Source organism: Procambarus clarkii, chromosome 32 (assembly GCF_040958095.1).
Source record: "Procambarus clarkii isolate CNS0578487 chromosome 32, FALCON_Pclarkii_2.0, whole genome shotgun sequence".
NCBI classification, from domain to species: Eukaryota; Metazoa; Arthropoda; class Malacostraca; order Decapoda; family Cambaridae; genus Procambarus; species Procambarus clarkii.
The window spans coordinates 31942372-31969828 of record NC_091181.1 but is presented as its reverse complement, the minus strand read 5'-3'; the positions used below and the strand labels follow the sequence as shown (position 1 = coordinate 31969828).

Here is a 27457-nt window from a genome sequence, read left to right as displayed (position 1 = left end):
TCATTTTTTTGCTTGCTCATTCTTGTCACACCTAGCACATTTAACTTAGATATTTTGTTTCTCTTGGTATTTCTGTAGCATGACTACATGTCATAGGCTGTTTACCCACCTTGTTATCCAAGGATATTTTTTACTAATAATGTCGTGTATAGAACTCGCTCACCTTGATTGTTTGTGATCAGCTGGCGAAATGCATTTGTTTCAGCAGTGGCTAAATTCACATGATAATTTGTTAAAATAGTCACATAGTTGTATTATGCAGTACAGCATTATATAATTTTCATGTACAATACTGGATTTTGTGACATTATTGTCAGTAAACAAAATGTTTTGTATTTAGCACCGTATAAATACAATACAGTGTTTATTGACAATATTTAACACCTCGTATATTGTACTTCATTTTCTGTAAGTACTATAGGTTTCCACATCATTTTTTCTCTATCGTACGCTGGAAACTTAAAAAAAAAAAAACAGGAATGTTTGCCTGTCTGTTGTTGAATATATATTTTTTCTAACGACGTAAAATCTAAATTGATGTTAGGTAGAGCATCGTTAAACGAGGTTCACTCATACTTTAATGAAAATTAAATATTCTCTGAGCATTTCCCAAGAATTTATAACACAAGTACATTGCAAAGCTCATGATGTATTTTATATTCAGGTTTTTTGCACTCTTTGCAAAGTATGATGGCTACAAGGATGGTCATGTAAAGTTGAAGAAGCCCAAGCAGTTGCAGGAAGTATTAGACATTGCTCGAGCTCTTTTGGCAGAGATTGAACAGAAAAGAGCAGACCCGGAGACAGAAGAGAAGAAGGGCAAGTTGGAACAGTTGAAGAGTGTCCTGGAAATGTGAGTTGTGGGTTGCTTGTGAGCATGACTTGATGTAGCGTTGTCCAATTCATACGTAGCTTCCTCATCTGATTCTCTCTGTTTGATGTGATTCCTCAAGTCTGTGGATTGTATTTATGTCCTGATTGTCTTGTCTTGTCTAATTTTACTTTAGTTGCAGCTTTTATGATTCGGCTATCTGCAACAACCCAATGGTATTAGTTGACTAAGGAACTATTGTGAGGCTGTAATACAGTAGTAACCTTTGAAATTATCACTATCAATTTAATTTATAAAATCTATAAGTTTTTGAATATGTAAAGTATATATATATATACAGTATATTTTTTTTACATATTCAGTTTTCAGTGTCATAAGTTGAAACTTTAGGGTGACTAATTTTCCTCCTGTTTTGTGTAAGAGATGAGCAAAAGTGTTTATACAGGGACCCCATATAGTCAGGATATTGTTGGATGTGGTAGTCAGCAATACTCCTATTTTTCCCCTCTACTAAGGCTTCTGACCAAGATAGTCACTTTACCGGAAGCCTAAAAGGTTTGGAATGTAGTTAAGAAAAACCTCTCTTCAGCTCTGATTACTGGTACATTGCCACAGATCTGGAGTTTAACTAGATTTTGAATGGTATTATCAGTATTATTGCATTTTATTATTATTATTTGTATTATAGTATATTTTATTATTATTAAATGTTTTTTGAGTACTATTAATATTTTTATTTATTATTATTTTTATGACTACTAATGCCATTATTCCTGCAAAATATTAATACCTGTATTAATTTTTTTAAATATTTATTGTAATTACATGTGTATTTGAAGGTATATAAAGTATTCACTTAAAAAATATATATACACACACACACACACAAAATTGATAGGGAAGATTTCCCAAGACCTGGAACTTCACGAACAAGAGGTCATAGATTTAAACTAACTAAACACAGATGCCGAAGAAATATAAGAAAATTCACTTTCGCAAACAGAGTGCTAGACGGTTGGAACAAGTTAGGTGAGAAGATGGTGGAGGCCAAGACCGTCAGTAGTTTCAAAACGTTATATGTCAGAGTGCTGGGAAGATGGGACACCACGAGTGTAGCTCTCTCGTCCTGTAACTGCACGTAGGTAATTACACTTAGGTAATCTCACACACACAAATAAATGATTAAAAAGTATTTCATGATATACATGAAACCAAAATTAGAATATGCAGCAGTTGTATGGTGTCCATATAAACAAACATAGATGATATAGAAAAGGTACAGAGAACTATATGGCTTCCAGATCTCAAGAACAAGTGCTAGAGGAGAAGCTGGAGGATAGGCCAAAACTAATAGAAGTAAAGTGGGGGGGGGGGGCAATATAACAACTTTCAAGACAGTGACGTTAATCGACAAAATTAATAGCGAGAAAATAAAAAAAATCTACAACACCGAGAACTAGAGGTCGTAAAATCCTACCACAGAAAAGAAAGGAGCTCGGAAAATGTATTGATGATCATTTGCCGACACAGGTAGATGGATGGAATAAATTACGTGAGAGCAGTTTGTGTGTCAAAACCATTTAAGCTTCTAAACATTTTATGACAAAGATTATAGAAAAGATGAAACACCACTTGCATATATAACAATATATATATACAGTACCATATATGCAGTTTATGCCTGCAGTGCAGTGAATGAAGTGCAGTATATACTTGTACATATTTCCATAAAAAAATTGAAAAGGAATTAATATGGTACATGCTATGGCTGCTATAACCATAGTATAAGCCATATATTTTCTATTTCATATTTATATAAGCTTTCATATTAAACTAACAAAATTTAAGTAGCAGCCAGGAGTGTCAAATTGACAAGTATGATAGAAAACTTGCCAGAAAAATCAAGCTTTATTAATACTTGGAATACTGACCCTAACCTTAATATTTAACCCTACTGCAAAGCAAGATAAGGATTTCCTAAAAATCTCTCTCAATTTCAATATGCTTCTTTATATATGTAAAATTCTCTTTGATTTACCTCTTAACATATCTCCCCATTCAAATTAATGTTTTATATTTATGGGACTTATCTCTATACATAACTTCTGTATTTATTCCACTGCATAGTTTTTACTATCTTAATTATTTTACCTCTGCTTAATCCCCCGAGTCGCCTCTTTCTCAAAACTACAGTTTTTTCCTCAGAAGATCCAATACAAAACTGTAAATTGTAGTATTAAATTCGCTCTAGCCAATGCTAGAGGTCCTTACGGCACGAGGACATTATCTCCCGAAGGAATAAAAATAACCCAATTGATTGGGCTCAGACTTTTCTCACACAGTTTTTTTTTTTTTTTTTTTTTTTATATATTTTGCAATATGTCTGTATCCGAGCTGGTACTGTCACTGTTTTAGTGCCCCCGTTGAAGGCACAATCCCGTTTCAACTTGACCAATATCAGCTCATTCAACCTTACTGGTAACACCCTCCACCTTCCTCAGGAACAACTTGATTGGTTTGATTAGCGTTCGTGTATTGTGTTAGTCATCACCAATTACTGCTGTTTGCGACTCCTTATCCTGATATCATTTTAGTGTGTCTATCGTTGACATTATCCATAACTTCATTCGTACCGTGTTTAAAAGACGATACTTGTTTTTGGCCTATGTTGTTATAGTAACTCTTAACATTCACACTGCTCGGTCAATTTATTTTAAAATTGGCAAGATAAGCATGCATATATACATATACACATTTTATATATATTATATAATATAATATAATATAAATAAATAATGTGTGTATATGCAAGTGCACAGTAAAGGCTAATGAAAGTTTGTATACGTACATCTGAATAATTTATATTAAATAATAAAGAAAGATTTTAGCTTTCAGATAATACAGTAGCCTATATATACTGTATAATTATAGATAAATTTTTATTACCAAGAATATAGGAATATTGGTTTTGTCCCAATTTGAAACTTTTCAGGACAGATTTTTATGCAGACTTGAGCAGAAATTATTGTTCTGGGATGTCTGAGTAGTTAATGAGATAATCAAGTTAATGTAATTTAATTTAGGATTATGATTGAATATTCAATCCAAGATATTTTTCAGCTAATTTAATTGCTGTGATATTACTTGTAAAGTTCTTTGGCATGCTTAATCTCTCTTTATCTGTATGGTATGCAGAATATTAATAGTTCTTACTTCTCCATTGCATTTATCTACAGTTTTTTGTTTTTAAACGGCTGAGGCTACATTCCAAGTGCTAGAAAAATAACAGAATACCAAGACATCAGTATAAAATGCTGCTGTCAATTATAATTACTAAATGTACAAATACTAATGTTTGTTTTGTCTTATGGATGTAATTAATTTTAATTTTGCACAGTATTTGAAAATTATAGTTGTCATGTCTACTGCCAATTTAATATTGGATAAAGGTACTGTACTGTACTGAACTGGAAAAAGCACGACGAAGCATCCCAAGTTTATTCTTTTTTGTGAATCGTTTTGATTAATAAGATTTCCAATGCATATTGAATATGGAATCTGTTGCAATTCAACGGATAACCATATACAGTATATGACACATGAAGGCCAACCAATAAACTTTCTTTATTAAGGGAAGATGACATTACTAGTGCATTGTGGTTACACTAGTAGTACTTCATCACTGTTTTTAAATTGTAGCACAAGTTCCACCTATGTTGTTGGCATATTGTGGGACATCATGTTTTTCTGGGCTCTACTGCTACTTCTTGGATAAAGATATTAGGAAATGATAAAACGTTTATAATTTTTGTTTATTTCTATAATTCGGAAGTAAAATATTGCTTGGAATTACACTTTAGTCATAACATGTTTGCAACAGTACCAGGCAGTGCCTAGCATTGCAGAGGGGCCATATAACTGTTGCAGTGAAAATAATTATCCATTAATTTAGTTACTGCACATTCTTCAAGAAATTAGTGAATGTAAAATATTTTTCCTTGTAGGGTCTGCCAGTAACTGCATGTCGTTTCTCTTGAATATCTTTAAGCTATAAAGTGCCTTCTGATTAGTTCTGTTAAATTCCCTTGTCTCTTGCCTTTGATATTTGCTCTGATTACTTCGTACTGCATATGCGTTTGGTCTTCACTTGGTCAGGAAATATAAAATGCATTTTATCTTCTTAGATATTTGATAATTTCTATATCAACAAATTTATAATATAAATTGAAATTGATTAAGGGCCTGTAATTTTTAATCACTCGCATAGTTTTCTCTCATGTAGCGAGTGAAATTTATTCACATTTTATATATACATATAAATATATATATATATAATGTAAATAAAATATAATATAGTTTCGCGAATTGTAAATAGTCACTCGACAGAAGTGCTTCTATACTCAAATATACCTTTATTTCTATAAAGGTAATTCACATTCATATTTGAGATAAAGACAGCAGTCTTGATAATCAAATATTTTGAACGACTGGTTGAGGTTAGAGGTATGTTTTCTGAACACAGTTGAGAATATTTAGTGGCAGTAGACATACTGTATACAGCTTTATTAATTTGTTAATTACATCTGCCAGTCTTCTATCTTCCCTCTTCAGTTTGGCAGTTTGGATGGCCACACTTTATGAATAGATTATTCATATCTATTCTATTATTATTATTATTTTGAGTAGTAGTATAGTATATGATGAATAATTTTGCATGCAATGGCATGATTGAAATCATGCCATAATTTGTTTTCTTCTGGGAGCTTAATCATTAAGGCTACTGAAGACAAATTGTTTGAATATTTTGCAAGATTTATGTTCAGTTTTATTGATGCTTAGAGCCACCTAAACGAAATGACTGATATACAACTTCTTTCACAAGTGAGCACCACTGTTTAAAGCTGCCTTGGGATGCTCACATGATGACCTCACCAATATTCTTTTGTTGTTTTTATTTTTATTATTATTCTATCATCTCAATGTATTTTTGTACCTTTTTTTTTCGTAAAACTTCACCAGCATTATTATATATACTTCAAATCTCATTTTTTTCCTTTGTAGATTTTGTAGATAGTGTATAATATAAATGGACTGTTTTGGTATATATATATATATATATATATATATATATATATGCAGGATACTGATGTATGTAAATTAAAATGCCTGGCTTAACTTTTTTTATTTTTCCTTTTTTGATCAAAAGTTTACAGCAGAACACAAGTATGAGACATGCACTTGGAAGTCCACACAGTAGCAGTACTGATGACGCTTGTCATCTGAAGAGTTGTGTTAAAGTAGTGATGAATTTGTTTGCTTTACAGATTACTATTAATGTATAGCCTCTGGAACCTGGAAATTTTATTTTGTAATTGAAAAATCTTATATTTAATTGTGCTGTGTTTATTAAAATAATTTTGAGAGCATTTTTTAGCAGTACGTCCATGAATGATCTACACAAGCATTTCAGGTTAGCAGGTACATGACCAAGATTAATGGCTGTGGTGGTTGGTTTTTTGTCAGAGGTAATAGAATTAATTAAATTGTGGACGCAGCACAATTAAAGAAATGTAAGTTTTTCCCCTTGCTCAAAAACACGATGAATTTGTGAATATAACAAGTTTTGTTGCTTTTACTTTGCTTGATGTATTTGATTTTGCTTGAATAGATGATTGTCAGTGTGCATGTAACTGATCAGACAGGTTATGCTGACCGAGACACACACGCTTGCGATACAAAGAATTCCTATAGCAATGTATTGGAAGTTAGCAGTACAGTAATGAGAAAAATTGTGAACAATTATGGTACTGTAATTTGTAATTTTGTAGTTTGCATTATTTTTTAATTTTTTTTTTTACAAAGATTCTTTTCAAAATCTATAAATGGAGTACGGTGGGGCTTCGACTTACGAATTTAATCCGTTCCCAGAGACGGGTTGTAAGTCGAAACAAATTTTCCCGTAAGAAATAATGCAAATTGAATTACTGTAATACATTCTACACCCCCCAAAAATATTAACTTAAAAAACATTTTATACCAAATAACACTACAGTATGTATATCTTACCTTGAATGAGGACTCTTGTTGTCGTATGGGAGACGGTGAGGAGGGGAAGAAAGAGAAGAGGTGTTAGTCTTTGGAAGGGGAGTCCCCTTCCATTAATAACATCAGGCATTGATGACTTCTGGGTTACTCTCTCTCCTACGTTTTGCCTGCATACCACTAGGTTCTGCTTGTGGCTCTGCTCGTTTTTCCCACTAAAAACCTGTCTAGTGACTCATTTTTTGCTACATTGTAACACTTGTCTGAAGTGAGACATCACATTGTCATTAAAAAGATTTATGCAACGGTCTTCTACAGCTTGATTTGAGTGACACATTTCAGCAAAACTTTGCAATTCTTCCCATACTGCACACATTTTCTTAATAAATGAGGAAGGGACATCCTCTACTCCATATCAACGACCCTCATACCATTTTCATGTTTGCAAATGGTCTCTTGTTTTTCCTCTATGGTCATCCTCACATGTTTTTTTTTAGATTGAACCATACCACGGACTTTCTTGGGATCCATGGTGTAATATATAATAATTACTTTTATGTTATAAAAAAAAAAAAATACTGAAATTCTTTTCAAGCGCAATCGTCACCAAGTGGGTGGCTCTGGTAAACTAAGGTGGGGTCGGCTGTGCCACCAGGAACATGTGCTCGGTCGACCGAAACGTGTATAAACAAAGGTCGTTAGTCGACGACACGGTCGTAAGTCAAGTCGCATTTTCCGATGAAATTTACGTTGTAACTCAAAAAATTCGTAAGTAGGGGCAATCGTGACTCGAGGTGTCGCTGTATAAAAAAAACTAGAGGAAACGTAAATTTTGCATTGAGTGTGTAAGATGTTGATAGTGTATAAATTAAAATTAGTAAATTCTTGGATGGACTGCAAACATTAAATACAAGGGGTGCACAGTTCAGTACAATCACTGAAGATTTGTTGAAACTTTGTCTACCTCAGGAGGCCTGGTCGACGACCGGGCCGCGGGGACGCTAAGCCCCGGAAGCATCTCAAGGTAACCTCTACATATTTTAACCATACTTTAGTTTTACCAAAATTGGAACACATCCACCAGGACTCCAGAGGAACTACAAAAATACATAATTTATTTTTAATGTACAAAATTTTTAAAAATATCTATGCTGGTTAAATGTTTTAAATCCAATTTTAGTAGTCTTTAGATGCCCTCTCCAAGGAGGTTTCAATAACAAAAAGCCTCTAGGTAACTATCTATAATAATATTAACAATATGTTCCCTTTAATCCTTTAATTATCATGACTTAAGTGTCTCATGCTACAGTTGACTTCGTTCTTGACGTACAGTCAGGGATCTCTGGTTCGATTCCCAGATGAGACGGAAATGGTTGGGAATGTTTCCTGTCACCAAATGCTGCTGTTTATCTAACAGTAAATAGGTACACAGGAATTGGGCAATTAATGGGTTGAATCCTGGGGCGGGTCGGCAGTTTGACTTTAGGGGGGACTTTGATACAAGCATAAAGAATATATATATATATATATATATATATATATATATATATATATATATATGTCGTACCTAGTAGCCAGAACTCACTTTTTGGCCTACTATTCAAGGCCCGATTTGCCTAATAAGCCAAGTTTTCCTGAATTAATATATTTTTTCTAATTTTTTTCTTATGAAATGATAAAGCTACCCATTTCATTATGTATGAGGTCAATTTTTTTTATTGGAGTTAAAATTAACGTAGATATATGACCGAACCTAACCAACCCTACCTAACCTAACCTAACCTATCTTTCTAGGTTAGGTTTGGTTAGGTAGCCGAAAAAGTTAGGTTAGGTTAGGTTAGGTAGGTTAGGTAGTCGAAAAACAATTAATTCATGAAAACTTGGCTTATTAGGCAAATCGGGCCTTGCATAGTAGGCTGAGAAGTGCGTTCTGGCTACTAGGTACGACATATATATATATATATATATATATATATATATATATATATATATATATATATATATATATATATATATATATATATATATATATAGAAACCCACATGAAGGTAATTGATAATGAATTTCTTGATTACCATCAAGGAGTCTGTCGAGGCATGAAAGAGGAACTGCAAAACATCTGGAGGAAGCTGATAGGCGAACATGGCATGGAAACATCATGGCAAAATGTCAAGAGGCTCAGCATGGAACTCTCAAAAATATTTGGAAAAAAGGAGAAAGGGAACAAGTTGTATGACACGTGATGCAAAACGAGCATTGATAACCAAACGGAACCTATGGAGAATATACAGTATAAATTCTAGATGAACAATGATTACGAGATATACAAACGGACACTAAACTCAGCTTCCCAGAAAATATAATCGTCTAAACTATGAAAGAAAACTTGGCCAAAAAATACCCCGGTTTGATGCCTTCTTTTGATAACTACTTGCTTGCCCAAAACATAAAGAAAGGTTCAAAGTCGTTCTATACCTATATAAAAAGTAGAACCAAAGCAAAGGACTGTAGGACCCTTAATAGACGAGATTAACAGTTATTATGGACAGCAAATGCTCTAAATGAATATTTTACATCAGTGTTCACACTAGAAAGGTTAGATGACATCCCATCTCTCACACAAATATATACAGGATGCGAGAAAAATGAATTTAGGGATATATCCGTAACATGCAACATAATTAGGAGAACATTGACAAACTAAGACTCAAAAGCCCCAGGTGTGGATTGAATCCAGTCCAAAGTTATAATGGCTCAGTAGGCAACTATGCCTACTGCTGAAATTACTTTTCACAAAATTTCTGGACCAAAAGAGAGTCCCCCCCCCCCCCCAACTCTTGAATATGCAAATGTCACCCCCATTTTAAAAAAGACAGAGTTCGGCAGAAAACTACCAGTTGATCAGCTTGACATCACACATCTGCAGGCTCATGGAGAGAATTCTGAAGGAGCAAATCATTCACCATCTTTCAGTGAACAATTTTGTACGATCGACACAGCACGAGTTTGTTAAAAAACAAAAAAAAAAAAAAAATAGATCCTGCCTTACAAACCTGCTTACATATTTGGAAACGGTCACCAGGTACATCAGGGGGTGACATGGCCTTCTGGTGAATGTAGTATACATGGATTATGCTAAAGCCTTTGATGAGGTACCACATGCAAAACTGGCAAAGAAGTTACAGGCCCATGGGAATAAATGGTAAAATACTATAATGGATAAAACTGGTTGAAACAGAAAACAAAGGGTAGTGCTAAATGGGAACAAATCTGAATGGAGAAATATGGTATGTAGAGTACCACAAGGGTCCATTTTGGGCCAACCGTTTTTTTTATATACATTATTTACATAGGTAAGAATATTACAAACCAAATTGTCAGATTTGCAAATGACACAAAGATTTATGGTAAAGTGGGAACTAATAAGATATTGAAGACTTACAAAGAGATTACAGTACATAAAATGTTCAGAAGACTGGCAAGTGTTTTTAATATTGACAAATGTAAGACTTTGCATGTGGGGCACAACAACCCATGCTGCAACTACCATTACATTACAGCAGATTGGTGAAGAAAAGGACCTTGGAGTCTAAATGCAACACTTGCTAAAAGATGTACAACAGGTAGCAGTCAGAAAAGCTAATAAAACCCTTGGAATAATCAAGCATACCTTTGACTTTAAGGTAAAGAAGGTAGTGATACTGAACAATACTGAATACTGAACAATTTGGAGGATGTTGAACCTGACAATTTCTTCAAAAGGTCAGACACAAACACAGAGCAATAGTTTCAAGCTCGACAAACCTCAATGTAGGACTGAGAACAAGATGCTTTTTCACCCACAGGGTTATAAATCCATGGAACTGCCTACCCGCTGAAGCTGCAAATGCCCAAACTCTGTTAGGCTTTAAAATCCACTTGGAGAAGATCAAGGCAAATTTGGGGGGGGGGCTTCAACGAGCTGCTGGCTTCCTGCCCTCGTCGAGGCTACTAGTGTTAGTGGCTCTTGGGTAAATCAGGTATACACAGGCTTCATGTCCCTGACAAAATGAATTCCTGTATAAATAATAATAAGGCGTACTTTTCTTGTTTACTACATTAATCGTATCCCTGTTACTAACCTACACTTCATCCTCTTCCAATGAATCCCACATCCTTCATACCTTGCTCAATATTCTAATTTATCTCAAATAACCTATGTATTAAGTTATTTCAACTGCTTGAATTTGATATTAATTGACTTCATTCCATACATTTCTCCTTAAGACTGAAACTAGCATAGAGTACACTGTATTTCTTATTGGGAATTGGTAGTTCTTTTATCATGCTAAAATTTTGATTTTCATAGGACCATAGCATTAAGCAAATGGCAAAGATTTTGCATATTAAAAAGACTAATAAGATGAGAAAGTGGATCATTCCCATGGTTTGGCACTAATATTTACTCCTATTGTATGATATGCAGGTGACTATTAAATGTATGGAATATGTATTAGGGGCAAGTAATAATATCTGTTGTTGCCCACTAATGTACAGCAAGCCCTGACAAGCTGCAGATTTAGTATCTTCAAATTCACTTTACACAGGGTAGGTTTTTACCATAAACTTGTTTACCTTAACATGTGTTGGTTCGAATATTCATGAGTGCACAAGTTATCATGTTTTTTTTTAAGTTTTAGATTACTTTCATGATGAATTTTGCACGTGTTTTGTACACATTTTGAATTCATTTTGCATCATGGCACCTTTCAAATATTCTACAATGCCTGCTGCACTCTAGATGCCGCATTGAAAAAAAATGTTAGGTTCATATGTTATTGCTAAGTGTATAAAGCTACTGTATCTAGTGTATTTGTGACTGGGAAATGACTTGATCTTTTCTTCATCATTAGTAAATTTCATATGTAGCCCAACTAAATCCCATATGTGGGATGTCAAAGTTTCAGGAGAATGCTCAATTATACTGATTGCTGGAAACTGCGGGCAGGGTTCCGCAGAATCATTAATCTTACTTTGGACATCAGAAGGTCTGTGATTGTGTATTAGTTAGTTGCTTATCACCACTCCTGTTGCTGTTGTTAACACCACCATCAACGTTATTAACAAAACTATCGCTTCCATCTTTGTTATTATTACTGTTACTATTGAGTTTATTGTGGCAAAGCTTTCTCCTAATTATATTTTGGAAATCAAATATATTTATAATTAGTGTCATTAAAGTTTTTAGATATCTTTCCTAAAAAAGGTATATAAGGCAGCTTTATAATCTCTTCTTATTCCAATTGTATTGCTACAATTGTAGAAAATATTCTTAGCTTTTTTCTAACAACTGTCAGTGTACCAACAGGGATGAGCGAGTGTGATGAAGCAGTTGGTAATATGGTTAGTTTCACCATCTAAAAAAATCAGTTTCACTATATTTAATTTTTAAATTAAAATTTTTCACTATTTTTAGATACTGTAGCCAATATACTAACCATATTATCAACTATTTCATCAAACTTGCTTTTTGGCATTGGTACATCGACAGTTGTAAGAAAAAGCTAAAAGTATTTTTACAATGGTAGCAATACAAATGGAATAAAGAAAATGAAGTTTGCTGGATGGGTGAGTCCCCTCAGACAAAAAGAAATCATTCGTTTGTGAATTATTTGTTTAACAGGCTAGGTATGAGATTGCAATGAGTGCGAGGATCGACTCCCAAGATTTGTCTTGAACATTTCCTCAATTCACAATTAAGCTGCACCGAGGTCACCATTTTGTAGATCGCATAGTTCACATCCATATTAGCTTAGACACTGACTGTTAATTTGTTTTGTTGAGGGATAGGCATCCTGTGTATCTGTACATTAGGCTGGTATCGAAAACCCCCTTACCCTTATGTTAAATTTGACCCAGCGTGGTATGCCCATGGCCATACCACATTTTGTTACAACAGTTAACCAACTCCTCAGTATCTATTTACTGTTATCTTAAAAAATAAAAAGCATTAGGTGATAGGGAACATGCTCGTCTGTTTCTGTCCTGCCTGGAACTCGAACCCAGGAGTCCTGATAATGAGTCCAGAATGAACCCAACTGTTCTACTTTCTACCAGGTATCAAGATAACAAAATTCACACATAATGACATTGGAATGAAGCCAATGAATACTAGATTGTATTCTGCACTATATCTTTCATGTATTTTTATAAGGTTTTCCATAGCATCTTTGGTTAGTACCAGTAGAACTAGGTCAGCAGCATAAGAAAACCTTAGTACAGTACTGCTTATGTGACAGCCAGCAGTACTGGCTCTCGACTCTTTATTTTTTTCAGCAATGGATCAAGATAGGTAGTAAATAATATAGGACTGAAAGCAGCACCTTGTTCGACCCAGTTTTGCATGCCTCGATAAGAAATATATGGTTATCTAGTGATAACAGGACATGCTTTTCTGCTAAAGTAATCTTCTACAAATTTTGATGTTGTCAACTTAAAATTCAACTGGTGAGAAAATGAGAAATGTAAACCAATGCCAGGAAAGAAAACCCCTAAAATAAAGTTGGGGTAAACTGGTATACTAGGCTAAGGATATACAAGATTGGGGGATAAATACTACCATAAAGAGTACTGAAAAAATAAAAGATTAAGCATGGCTCCTTATAGGTCAACCAAGTCTCAAGGAATGGTAATCAAAAACTGTTAGTCGTTGCAGAGGAGTAGTTGAGTATTGGTAACAGGCATGCGAGTAAGGCAGGCAGGCAGGTTGAACCCTTCCATGTCCTTAGCTGGTCCTGGTGTTCGGTAGGCCTGTGGCCTGTGCAAGTTCAGTCCTGTGGATGTCTTATAGTACACTTCAAAGCTACTAAAGCAAGTTCAAAAATATATTCATTTTGCTTCAAATACCCAATAATACTTCCAGCTATACAGTACTACATTTACAATTGGTTAAGTGGAAATAAATGTGGGCAACTACATCAGTGACATTGATAACATCTCAAACCATATCATTGAATTTGTGAATAATATAAAGATTTGCAAGAAAGTAAGAAATAAACAGTTTTTTGTAGGTTTATAAGATTATCAACATATTGTTCACTATTGAAAAATACTAAATCTTACATGCCGTAATTACGTCACAGAATTATCCGGATGCCTCTCTCACTCCCTAGAACAAAGCATAAAGCTAACTAGAAAAATAGTAACGCTAACGATAAAATTTAAAGCTTCCTGTAAAAGCCCAGGGGGGAATAAAATTTAATTTGTAAAATTTAAAGAAACCTAAAATATTTTTTCTCTTGTGTAGAGTCTAAAGCAAAAATCACTTCTAGTATTGGACTCTTGCGTAAGGTAGTTGGAACATTCACTAATGGAAATGCAGAAAATGTGAAATCCTAAGGCCACAGTATGCTGTTTTCAAATAACTTATGAACACTGAAAATTGACAGTCCAAATGAATTCCTGAAAAAAACACAGACATTCACTTGTATCTTAGATGTTACCCCGTCCCTCGCAGTCACTTGTCCCTCGATAGAATTCTTGGTGAATCAGGTCCTTTTGATATCGTTCACCTTATGCATTTCTGTTCTCGTATTGGCAGCCTTGGTGATATTTAGCGCCCTCTGATTATTCCACACATTTGGTGGTGCTACATAGCCTTCCCGGCTTGGTGCCTTCTTTTGATAATTGCTTACTTAGATGTTACTCAAAAATCCAGTGAGGTTAGAGTATCCCTAGACATCATGCTCATGCATTTCCCCTCCAGGCCCCATCTTCCAGAATTCTAGAATCAAGAATTGCCATTAACAATTGTTACAGGTTGTAAATATCCTGTGGTGATGGTGCCTAGTTACCAGTAATATCACTAACACAATTAAGTACAGCTTGATGCACTCCATTAAGGGGGTAGCAGAGCAGTTGCAAAATACTGTAGACCAATATCACTAAGATCATAAGAATTAAAGAAGCTGCAGAAGGCCTATTGGCTCACGAGGCAGCTCATATTTATATCCACCCAAACATGTTCATATATGCCTAACCTATGCTTGAAATAATTCATCGATCCCAGGTCTTGTTATGTCACCCTGTAATTTGTTTCATAAATCAGCAACCCTGTTTCCTAACCAGCGTTTACCCAAGTCTTTCATAAATTTAAACTTCTCCAATTGATATATTGTTTTGTGTTCCATTTTGAGTTTATATACTGTACTGTATTTAAAATCTTGTTCATACCCTCTATTATACCCTTTTATCCATTTACCGTATATACAGGTACTGTACTTCAATCATGTCGTCACTTACTCCATCTTTCTTGTGAATGTAAGTTGAGCTTTTTTAACCTGTTCATAAGGTTTTAGTTTCTAGGCTTACCTTTGCTAATTTTTTCTGTACCTGTTCAAGTGAATTTACATCCGTTCTTTAGTATGAAGACCAAAACTGAAGTCCATTTTCTAACAAGGGCAAGATCAAGTTGAAGAATAATGTTAGATGACTTGAAATAAAGCGTAGTGCCCTATTCATCTGATTCCTTACATTTATGCATTGATTATTTGCCTTCAATCTTTCTTCCATTTGAAAGCCTATCTAAATCATCTTTTAGCAGTATGGATTGTCTTTTCTGAATTTACTTCCCACAAATTTTTTGTAGTCTGCAAATTGAGAGGATTCTAAGTAGTATGATTGCTAATCACACAGAATTACAACTTCATTATCTTGGGCAACATTCCAGAGGAAAAGTTGTCAAAGCCTCCCCTCCATCCGTAGCTTTTAAGAAAACGTAATTCTGTGATGCAGAACCTGAAAATCCCGAGATGTAAAATGCATGCCGAATACAAAAGGCCAAGTGGCGAGCATAAAGAGCAAATTCTCATGCCTTGTAATCATGGTAGGTGGGCATTGGTCAGTACATCAAAATTGTTTGAGAGTAGCAACTATAGATAATACAGCAAACATTTAAATTGGTCTAAGGCAAGTCTGCCAATGAGTATCAGACAACAATATGATGATCAGTCCAGATGAGTTTCAGCTCTAATGCTACGATAAAATTGAAGAAATTGAAATGAACTGCATACAAAAGTTAAACCATACTATGTAACAAGAGAACAATTTGAAAGACCTGGGAGTAATTACAGTAGAACCTCGTGTGACGAGCACCTCAATTTATGAGCATTGCCGATCGCCGACAATTTGTCTCGATTGGCGAGCATTCGTTTGATTAACTAGAAAACCACATGGTGCGTTCCTGCTACTTCTCGCACATTCTCAGATGCCTCCAACGATGCAAATAAAATATATATTTTTTTAAAGATGCTAATGATGCTGGGATGTAAAAGGGCAACTGCTGTGATGTTGCATAGCATTGACTTATTTTTGTAGAATAAAAAAGAATTTTTTTTTTTTGAAAAACGGAACAAATGTCAAAAAGGTTCGTTTGGTTCGTTCTCCATTATTAATAAATAAATGAAAAATGCAAAACAAATTGAACACATTTGAAACAAAGAAAGATTGTCATTATGGAGCATCCTACCCAACAAACACTGAACAAACCTTTATGGCATTTGTCTGTTTTTCATTTTTTTTTTTAACATGGAGCAGCCTACCTAAGAAACACAGAACGAAACTTTTGCTATGAAAAAATGAAAAAAATTGAGCAAATTAGAAGAAAGAAAAATGCCAAAAAGGTTTGTTCAGTGTATGTAAGATAGGCTGTTCCATTATTTAAAACATTGAATATCATATTGATGTTTTTCGGTGGTAGAACGGATTAATTTGATTTCCATTATTTTAAATGGGGAATTCGTTTTAAAAGACAAGCGTTTCACATAACGAGCTCGGTGCCGGAATGGATTAATTCGTTATTCGAGGTTCCACTGTATATTGAGAGCCCTTTCAATTAGTCCTTAAACTACTGTCAATCTCAAATGACAGCACCTATGGTGCTCCTGTCACTTGCAATTACCCAAGGGTAATTACAGGATGTGAGCTACACTGTTAGTGTCCTGTCTTCCCAGCACTTTTTGTCATATAATGCTTTCAAACTGTTGATTATTTTGGCCTCTACCTTATCACTTGTTCCAACCTTATAACACACCGTTTGTAAACGTGACTATTTTTTTGGCATCTTAAACTCGTGTTTTAGCTTACATCAATGACCTCTTGTTCCTGAAGTTCCATGTTTCAAAATTTTTTGTCAAATTTGTTGATTCCCGTTTCTATGTTATGTCTATGTAGTGATCATTTTGCCTTTTTTTTTTTTTTTCTACCTACTAACCTCCCCTCGTTGTTCGTCTTTCGGTTCCGGAAGCCATTTTGTTGCATATATTTGCACCTTTTCTAGTTGATGTGGTTCTTGAGATAAGAGCACCATACAACCGCTGCATATTCCAATTTTGGTCTCGCAGTGGTCATGAACAATTTCTTTAATGTTTTGCCATTCATGTATTTAAAAGATTCTGGAATTGGAAAGTGTAGCATAGGCTCCTCACGCAATGTTCCGTATGTGGTTCTCAGGTGACGGTTTTCTAATTGGAACCACTTTTGGATCTCATTCTTTATCAGAATTCTTTAAAGCTTTTTCACATAATTTGTAAATGGTGTAAGGCCTATTTTCTCCTATTCCACATTGCATAATGTGGCATTTATTTACATTAAATTCCACTTACCAAGTGTTGCTCCATACACACATTTTTTCCAGGTCTTCTTGAAAGACATAACTGTTTAGGTTTCTTATCTTCCCTAACATCTTAGCAGTGTCTCACCTTAGCAGTACTTAATGTGCCTCTGAATAATCAAAGTTTCTAAATATTTTATGCGAGTGTCATTCAACACTAAGAGGCCTCTGGCAATTGTTTGCCATACAGTACTTATAAAAATACTGAAAGCCTTGGCTACCATCCTGGGTATTACAAAAATTGGCACTATTTAAGGTTTATCACCATTCATTTATTGACACCTGTGCTTGAAACTATTGACACTGCAAAATTTCAAGGATTATTGTGGACCAGAAAGAATTTTGTTGAAAAATCTAATTACAAATAGTTTACAGGAAAATTGATTCTCGGAATTTAACATTTTCAACGTTTGTTCACCTTACTACAACCCTATTAGAATAATTATATATTTTTTTTATTTTCAAACATCAGAAGTAAATGTATTAATATATAACAAGATTTTTTTTTCTTGTGCGCATCTGGAATGGGATCAAGTAGTGCGCAGTTTTAGGGTTAAAGAACAGAAGAAAGTATGTCATATCTGGCTGGATAAAAATCTTTCAAACAAGATGCCAAACTAATGATGGTATGATGCTTAAAACACTGTAGTGGAATGCTGCTTAACATCGTGTTCCAATTAAGAATGGAGAAGTTGCCGATCTGGAACATATGCAAGGATTGTTGCCTAAATGTTGTTGATAAAGTACCTAAAATTATTGGTAAAGCAAAATAGTTTTAAGAATTTTTTTTTCCCCTGGAACACAAGAGAGGGGCATCATAATCTACACCCATAAACTATTTGTGGGACATACCAAATCTGAACATTGGAAGAGTTTGAGAGACCAGGAGGCAAGGTAGCATGCACAAAATACCATTGAAAAGTTGGGTGCAGTAAATACACTAACAGACAATTCTGTAAATATTATGGGGCCCAAGCTTATCAATACCCTCTCTAAATATAAGTGCTATTATAATAGACCTAAAAATGTGGTAGTTGGAATTTGATTAAAACCTCCAAATTGATATCTGATCAACCATGCAGCGATACCTGCATCAGGCTACGAACAAAAGATGCCGACATTTTGATCGATCAGACCAGGCTGCAGGGGCATGGATTCCCGGAACCACCTCATAGTAGGTAGGTAGGTAGATTAAAAAATATACACCACAGTTATAAATTTATTAACACTGCCTTTATATACAAGGTGATATAATGGTCACCGTATATATAGGTCCAAAAGTTCCATATATGCATCGACTGGATCAGCAGAGCGAGTTCCTGGACTGGTTGCAGTGGTGCTGGACTGGCTTCAAAAGTCCCCAGATCACGACTCACTTGATTTTTACCTGTAGGGACACTTGAAAGCCATGATGTACTGTAATGGGAAAAGCAGCACCTAAAGGAATGCATTTGAAGTGCAATTTGGCACCTAATGCTAGGTTTGTTAACATAAGCTCACCATAAATAGAAGTCACATCCATATGTGTTTTCAAAGGTAACCATGTTGAGTATATTTTGTGAATAAAAGTTACACTTGATAAAAGGTGTTAATTTTTCCAATGCTTGGGGACCTTTGGACCACCCTATATGTATATTGAAAGAGAGAGAGGAGTGGGGGGCACTACAAAATAGTTAGCCTATCACTGTAAGCCATCCAGCAAGTTGAAGCTGCTATTGACCCCTTCAACTTCTCCAATTGCTTGAGAGCACTTGGCTCAGATGCTCCAATTGCCTGGAGATGATTTAAGGTTCCCATTTTTTTATAGCTACACCTATTCAAGGTGAATAATATTTAACATGGGAGACCTCTATTGATTGTTTCCCATATTTGAAAAAATCCTTGAGTCCATTAGTTTCCTTCTAGGACCTGAATAAAAAGATGTGGACCATGTCTGGCGCATTACCATCCTTTGTCTGAACGTGCGTGATGGCTACGCTAGGAACTATTGAACATTTCAATAATGTTCACGGCACCAATAACGTGATTACATATGTATATTTACAGGCAAAAGGCATGCTATGTGCAATTATAAGATTTAGGCTTATTTATATATACATGTTAGTATGAAAAAATACAGGATACTTGTATACTTGTACACATACACAGGATCCCAGTAATACAGTTGAGTTTTTTCCTAGACTCTCAATTGAGAATTCTGGGTTTGAATCTGTGGTGGAACAGAAAAGGTTTGGCATGTTTCCTATCACCCAATGCTCTGTTCACCTAGCAGTAAATAGGTACCCAGGAGTTTGTTTCTTTGTTATGGGGTTGCATTCCAAGGAGTGTTAGTAATTTGACCCTGGGGAGGGAGGGAGGGTGGCAGACCTCGATACAAGCCTAATATGTACTGTGTATAAACTCGCTGCCTGTCCTCCGACACAAGGAATTATTAATAATAGAATACAAATACACTATTTCCAAAGTTATACTTCATGAATAAGGAAAATAAATGGATCAAGTTATTCCCATGCAGCACCTCACCTCATTCCTAATTTTTTGTTATCATTTCACCATCCATGTATTTAAAAGCAATTATGAAATTGTATGTCCTATATGTGGTCGTCTGGTGACAGACTACTATCCCAAGCCACCCCTATAATTTTTCTTTGTCAGACTTCTTAGTGTCTTTCCACATACAGTAAATTGTAGGTTGTGTGTAGACCTATTTTTTCTAATGCCATATAACATTCCATGACATTTATTTACACTTAAGCTTCATTTGCCAAGTGTTGCTCCATACCTATTTTGTCCATACTCTTAGACATCTTGAAGGGCATGATAATCATCTAACTTTCTTATCTTCCCTAGTAGCTTAGCATCATCAATAAAGATCTTCATATAGTTCTGTATTCCTTCTGGTAGATTGTTTATATAGATAATGAAGATTACTGGTGCAAGAACTGAACCATGTGGTACTCCACTAGTAACTCTTCTCCAGGTTGATACATTACCTCTAATTACTACCCACATCTTTGTCAGAAAAGTTTCCTCTGTCAGGAGTCTGCCTGTCACTCATCCAGCATGTTGTAGTTTCCAGAACAACCTATTGAATGGGACTCTGTCAAAAGCTCCAGTTTGAGGCAGGTTGATGAGGAACTTAGTAGAGCAAGGCTACTAAATCAATAACTGATACTCTTAATGGATATGTCAAAGGTGAGCCATCATGCAGCCTCAGACGAAACACAGACAACAGTACATTACCAGTCCCTGCTATTAAATATTTTACAGTAACTTCTCTACAGCCTACAAAATGGAAGTGTGTGTCCTGAAAACATTATTTATAGATATGTGACCCCTACCGACACCAACTAGAAGAAATTTATAATTTACATGCTATGTATAAGAGCAAGATGACTGTCAACTCACCCATGAAAAACACTGACACACCAAACAAAACCCCTTGAAAGAAACTGAATGTTGTGTATGCTTGCACCTGTCTACTTGGGGACTATTAGCCCAATCAAACTGAATACTGGTACAGGTATATAGACAAGACAAAAACAACTTTTTCAAGGCACCTAACATTGCATAAACAGCAAGGCTCTATCAAGGACACACAGTCGCTACACAACCAGATCATCACCAGATATATCCTGACAAACACCAGTAAAATAATTGAAAAATACAGTGACAATCAAACACTGGGACATTGGTGAGGCATTATGCATGAAACAAACCAACTAGCAACAGCCAATTAAAAATAAATTACACTCTGCCATCTTTGAGAACATAATGAAACTTGCAATATATTGCCACAGCCTTCAATGAAAACACATGGGATTGGTTGGCCCATAAGTGAAGTGCTTCACTTTCACCTCATCCCTGGCTCCTGCAGCTCAAACATTTGTAACTATTCAAACTCTGCCTTTGATAATGTTGACAAAAATCATTGAAATGCGTCTCTTGGTTTCAAGTTCTTAATAAAACTGTAAAATGATTTTTGGAAAGTTAATTTTTGAACTTCCTTCTCAATTCTTCTTTATTATGCACCCCATATCCATCCCATGGGCAGTGGTGGATAAGGTGAGAGGCACATTCAGTTCAGGAACTGAACCCCGTAGTTCATTTAGCTAAGCAAGTGACAAGAAATCATTAGAAAAATAAAGAAGATTTATTTATATAACAGATATTTCAATCTTGGCTTCATATATGTTTTCAAACAAAGTTAGACAAAATCAAGTAAAAGAGCATGGAATGAGGCCAAGTGAAGTCCAGGCTTTGCTATTGTTCAATAATGCACCTGATCACACAACCATTGATAACTTAACCTCACCATCACTTGAGGTTATGTCCAACCCGCCAATACCACCTCCCATCCAGGCCATGGATCAAGGAGTTATCCATGCCTCAAAGAAGTTGTACAAAAAATCTCTGTCAAAATAAGAATTGGGTGTTTTCTCTCTTTAGGAAGAATGTCAGGATACTAGGGAACAAAGAACACAAAAGTTTAAAGAAATATTCAGCAAAAGGAACAATATATAATTGGACTAAATTTTGGAGTGAGGTTAAGGAGTCTATTTTTAAGAATGTTTAGAGGAAAATCCTAATAGTTTCAGTTAATGAGATTGAAGAAGTAATCTTAATTAAGTTTTAAGAGATATGCCGACGAGATTCATGATAATTTCAGACATTCTAGTGAGAATGTTTACAACAGAATATTGTAGACTGGCTAGGAAAGAGGTGCTAATGATGCAAGCTATATTATCTTGACTGAAGATGAAATTGTTGTGGTGGAAGGCAAGGGGGATCAAAAGAAAGAGAAGACCTATGGCATGTTATAAATGGTATTAATAAATTATTTATACTTTTAACAGTGACAGTCAAAGGTGTTGGAAATTAATATCACTGCTTCAGGCACTGTAAAGAACATGATCATCTAGGAGGCCAATAAAAAATACTTGCCAAAATTTATACATGTTTGGTAAAATTTAAAAGCCATGGACCTTCAATTAGTAAAGCCTCAACATCTGACAGTCGGAACTAAGTTTGGAAACCAGTTCTTTGGTAATTTTAAGGTTAGGTTAGATTAGGTTGACATCCTAAGTAACGAACAAATCCACAAGGGCTGTGACGAGGGTTTGAACCTTCGTCCGGGATGATCCCATACGCGCCTTAGTCGACTGCGTCACGACACGATAAAACCCTGATTTGTGTCTCGGAGAGGCTGCGGGATCTGTGTGAGGGTAGTAGCACTCCCAGTTCCAATTCTTTTACCATGTCGTGGTGCAGTTGACTAAGGTGCATCTGGGATCATCCCGGACGTAGGTCCGAACCCTCGTCATGGCCCTTGTGGATTTGTTTATTTGATGTATCATGCTATTGTGATTTATGTGTGTATCCTAAGCAATATTTAGGGTCCTTTGAATATCTAGCAACACAGACTGTGCTGATACACAAGTCTATCCAGCTTGAGGCATTCATTTTTATAACTACTTCCCTATGTAGCTTAAGTTGATTAAGCTGCTTATAGCCACATTTTATGTTTAGATTTTCATGTAAAATATATACAAAACAGTCTGATCTATATATATTTTACATTGGCAGAATATAATACTCAAAATGCTGAATATTGTTGATGGTACTCTTATTTTAAGAATTACTCGTAATAACTGGGCATGTTAAGAACTCTTGTAGTACGGTACTGTTCTATATACCCATGCCAACACCAGTAATACCTTCATCCCAAAGGTAATGTTCAAATATTTTTTTTTTTTTTTTTATTAACCAAACCCCTCTTTTTCCCCTCCCCCCCCCCCCAATCCTCAATGAAGAATTTGATCATCTCTGAAAATAATAAAATGACCGTGGTAATGATACATGAACATATTTTCCATTTGAATGGAGGAAAAATAACAGCTAAAATTAATGAAATGTAAACTGGTTGATTTAGCCATAGACTTAAAGTTTCTTTTAGTTAAAAGTTTAGTACAGTAGTAATAAACATATAAAATATCAAGGTTTGCAAATGTGTGTACATGGATGGAGAGTAAAATTAATTTGAAGCTAAGTTTTTCTTAGTTGTAGTGGAAGAGTACATAAGTTATTTATGCTTCTAAATAAGTGTTATATTTTTTGTAAATTTTTGTTAACTGTGCAGCAATATTAAAACTTTTTTTTTTTTTTAACAAGTAAGGCAGCTTTTTTAATTTTACCTATTTTGGTATATGACCTCAATGCAAAAATCCTAAAATTTCCCCATACCTAATGCTGGGCAGGTTTCAGTTGGTTAAATGCCTGGAGTTAATCTCTGCCATCTTTTTTCTACAGTTTTCTAAAGGACCTAAGGTTGCAAGAGGAACAACTTTGCTGTATGACGTAAGTCAGTGCTCACCTCCCACTTCCTCTTTCCTGCATTGACTTTGGTTTTTATTTATTTATTTTTTTTTTTTTTAATAATCAGTTGCTGCCTCTTTAGTTTTTTTGTGTGGGCACCCATGCTTGGGGTCATTTCAGTTGTTAGCTGTGCTGCTGCTCCATCATGTATGTTTTTCTCTTTTTTTTTTCTTTTTTTTTTTTTCTTTTTCCGTTATCTGAGGTGAAATCAAAAGGATGTGGTATCTGTGTTTTGGTTTCTTTGCATATTGATATGCATTGGTTGGGTTTGATAGCCAGTATTTAGTGATAGATAGGGATGACTTGATCAGCATGCATATGAGATGGAAGATGTTTACAAGATGATGCTTAAATGGAATTATTAGTGGCATTTAAATTGGCTTTCTCTATTTCTGCATTTGTACTTTGATTATGAAAATAAGTGGAACATGTAATGAGTAAAATTGTGTTATTGTAATAGCATCTAGAAATGTTTCTATTATTTCTGCTTGGAACATTTTCTTGAGTGTAAAAATTGTCATACTGCTCAAGCAGGGCATTTAATATAACTTAACTAATCACTACAATCACTACAAATCTAGCAAATGTTTTGTAAAACAAATGTTTATTTTAGGTTTGGCAATATTGGTGGTAGATACACATTAGCCACCAATAAAAAATGTCTTCTGTAAATACTCTATAATATGTTACATCAGGACTAAGAAATGTTGTCAAATTCATAAAGAATATATTGACTAAAAATATAATTGAGATTCTGTACATTTGTTCCATTTCATTTACTGGAGATGGAATGGAACAAGCAAATATACTTGCAGAACTTTGCTTTAGTCCATTTGATTTGGTATAAATTCATATAGAAAAACTGCAATATAGGTATTATAATAAATTTGTATTATGAAGTTCAAGTATTTTGTTGCATAACAAATGAACATTACAACACAAAAATATGTTGTGTTTTTAAAACGATAAATTTTAATCATAAATTTGGACCATCTCTTGTACTAATAATAGTTTTGCTATAGCTAATCCAAATGTTTCAAGATTGCTCTGGTGTTTTTAATGCTGTATGCCCTGAACACTGTTTTGAAACAAATCAGTAGCAAGAGCAGTGTTTAAACATCGATTCAGAACTAATTTGTTACATTGAAAATGCACATATTGAAGTGAGATGGATGCAGTGGAATTTTGGTACTAAAATGGTTCCTAAAGGCGGGTCAAATGCCGATTTGTTCGAGTACTGAACAGTTTTTCCCATAAGGAATAATGAAAATTGGATTTATCCATTCCAGACCACAACAATAAATATATTAATGAAATAAATAAATTAAATGAATGCTAATGGCATATGTGGGAGATGGTGAGGCAGAAGAAGAGAGATGTTAGTCTTTGGCAGGGGAGTTTCCTACCATTATAACTTCTGGTAGTTGTGCTTCTGGGGTTCTTTCTCTTCTGTCTTTATCTGTTTCCCTCATTAGACTTGCTGGATGCTTTTCTTACAAGACACTTGTTCAATGTGCTTTAAAATGTATCTGAAAGAGAGACATAGCATTGTCATTTAACAGGTTTATAACAGTTTGTCATGAGCTTTGTCAGGGTGATATTTTTCAAGAAAACTTTGCAATTCCCCTCATTTTGCACACATTTCTTTTATTAGAGAACTAGGGACATCCTCCCTACCCTCGTCCTCTGATGAGGACCTTAGCTGCCACACATTTCGGCTCCCTTTGAAGGTCCTGCAACTTTTGTGCAGTGGGCTCTGCTTTGTGCTCCTCCACTAACTCTTCCACATCATCAGCACTAAGTATGGAGAATTTCTAGATACAGGAACTACAAACTACAGTACTATAAAATAAAAAATAAAGTGATAGTCTCTTAGCTGTAGTTTGACGTGTAGACTGCTGCCTCTACTTCCCTAGGATTGTAGGGGTCAGGTAATTCCGTTCTCTTAAATGATGCTATTTCGCTAACTCAGGATTATTGATTGTAGACAACTGAAAAATACCTTTTGAAATTCCGCTCACATCAACATTGTACATTTTACAAAAGATTAAATAATAAAATTAAAACAGCACTAACCATGACTGTTAAATTACTGGTTCGCTGTTCAGGATCATTAAAGATCCGAACTACTGTACACAATCTAGCCTAGCTCTTAAACAGTTATTGTAAATAACTATGGGTTTTATCAAATAAATATTTGATAAATAATAGCAAGATTTTAAAGCTGATTAATAGATTATATTCTGGCAAATATTATTGATAACTATGATAGTGATTGATACTTAATACTGATTATTATTGAACTTATTCAAGATTGGACTAAGATTTAATGATTATTTACTATTACCGATAATTTTAGATAATAATTATTATAGATGCTTACTTTTATTTTGGGGATTTCCCCACTTTGCAATGGCTAACAGTTTATGGAAAGAGAGAGGTCATTAAGCATGCAAATTGGCCAATTAAACATTCTATAAACAATGTACCTAACCAAACATAGAACCAGAGCCCTTGCCTGAACCATTGCTAGACCATTGATCACTTATAGGCTCAGTATTTTGGAGATTTAGATGACAGCTTTGCTGTAGGAATGATAACTTGCACTTGCGTAGGATAAATTAGGATCTAGGTGTGAGTGGTAGTGTGGCGAGTCTGTGAACATGTTAACTCATTCTCACTACACTTATTAAGATAGTTATTTTAATTTAATTTGTATTAAATGGTATTTAGCACCAAATTAATTGTCTTGGGGTGCTATCACTGTGGTTAGATAATGTATTAGTGCTTTATTTGGTTTCCTTTTAGAGTTCTAAACACCATCACACACTCATAGTGATGCAGTGGGTGATACATGAACCAGGGGCCACAGGTGGAAACTGAGTACCCAACTGAGCCATAAGGACATTAGAAAAAAAGGTTTTCAGTGTCAGAGTAGTTAACAGATGGAATGTATTAGGCAGTGATGTGGTAGAGGCAGACTTCATACACAGTTTCAAATGTAGATATGACAGAGTCCAGTAGGTGCAGGAATTTGTACACCAGTTAATTGACAGTTGAGAGGCGGGATCAAAGAGCCAGAGCTCAACTCCCGCAAGCACAACTAGGCGAAAACAGTTTGAATGTCGACAAAACAATGCCCGGCTCTGGGTGTTTAGACTCCGGTCGCAGCCCTCAATCTTGTGCAGGTAACCAGCTATGATTTTATGGTACTATTAATTCACATCTAAATGAATATTTTGAGACAGTTTGTTTGTAAGATTAATTTAATGAATATTTAAGTATGATTGATTGTACTTAATGAATTAATTCTAGTTAAAATTGTGGAATGATATCACAGGAAGTAATTTTCTGTCGATTAAGCAATTTGTTGGTGCTTGTTCCTGGCCTACGTGACTTCTGGCCTGTAAGCATTCTTAGGCCTATGTGACCTCAGTAATGTAGGCATAGATGTATGACTTAGGATATATGATGTAGGATGTACTTCATTTCACTGATTTTAAATGGTAGTATGGTGGAATATTTTACACTAACCTCTAAGCCCAATGACCTGCCCAGAT

At 34.9% G+C, this 27457-nt stretch overlaps 1 protein-coding gene across 32 annotated transcripts in view; it reads left to right on the top strand.

Annotated features, from left to right (window-relative positions):
* l(1)G0196 (inositol hexakisphosphate and diphosphoinositol-pentakisphosphate kinase) overlaps positions 1-27457 on the top strand; it is a 224990-nt gene that overhangs the window by 119516 nt on the left and 78017 nt on the right. For 22 of the 32 annotated variants that reach the window (XM_069335149.1, XM_069335143.1, XM_069335145.1 and 19 more), the window contains 2 exons: positions 665-853; positions 23832-23879. In XM_069335149.1, coding sequence (XP_069191250.1) covers positions 665-853; positions 23832-23879 — 237 coding nt within the window. The remainder of the gene's footprint in view (positions 1-664; positions 854-23831; positions 23880-27457) is intronic. The other 10 variants (XM_069335163.1, XM_069335161.1, XM_069335160.1 and 7 more) reach the window with 1 other exon arrangement.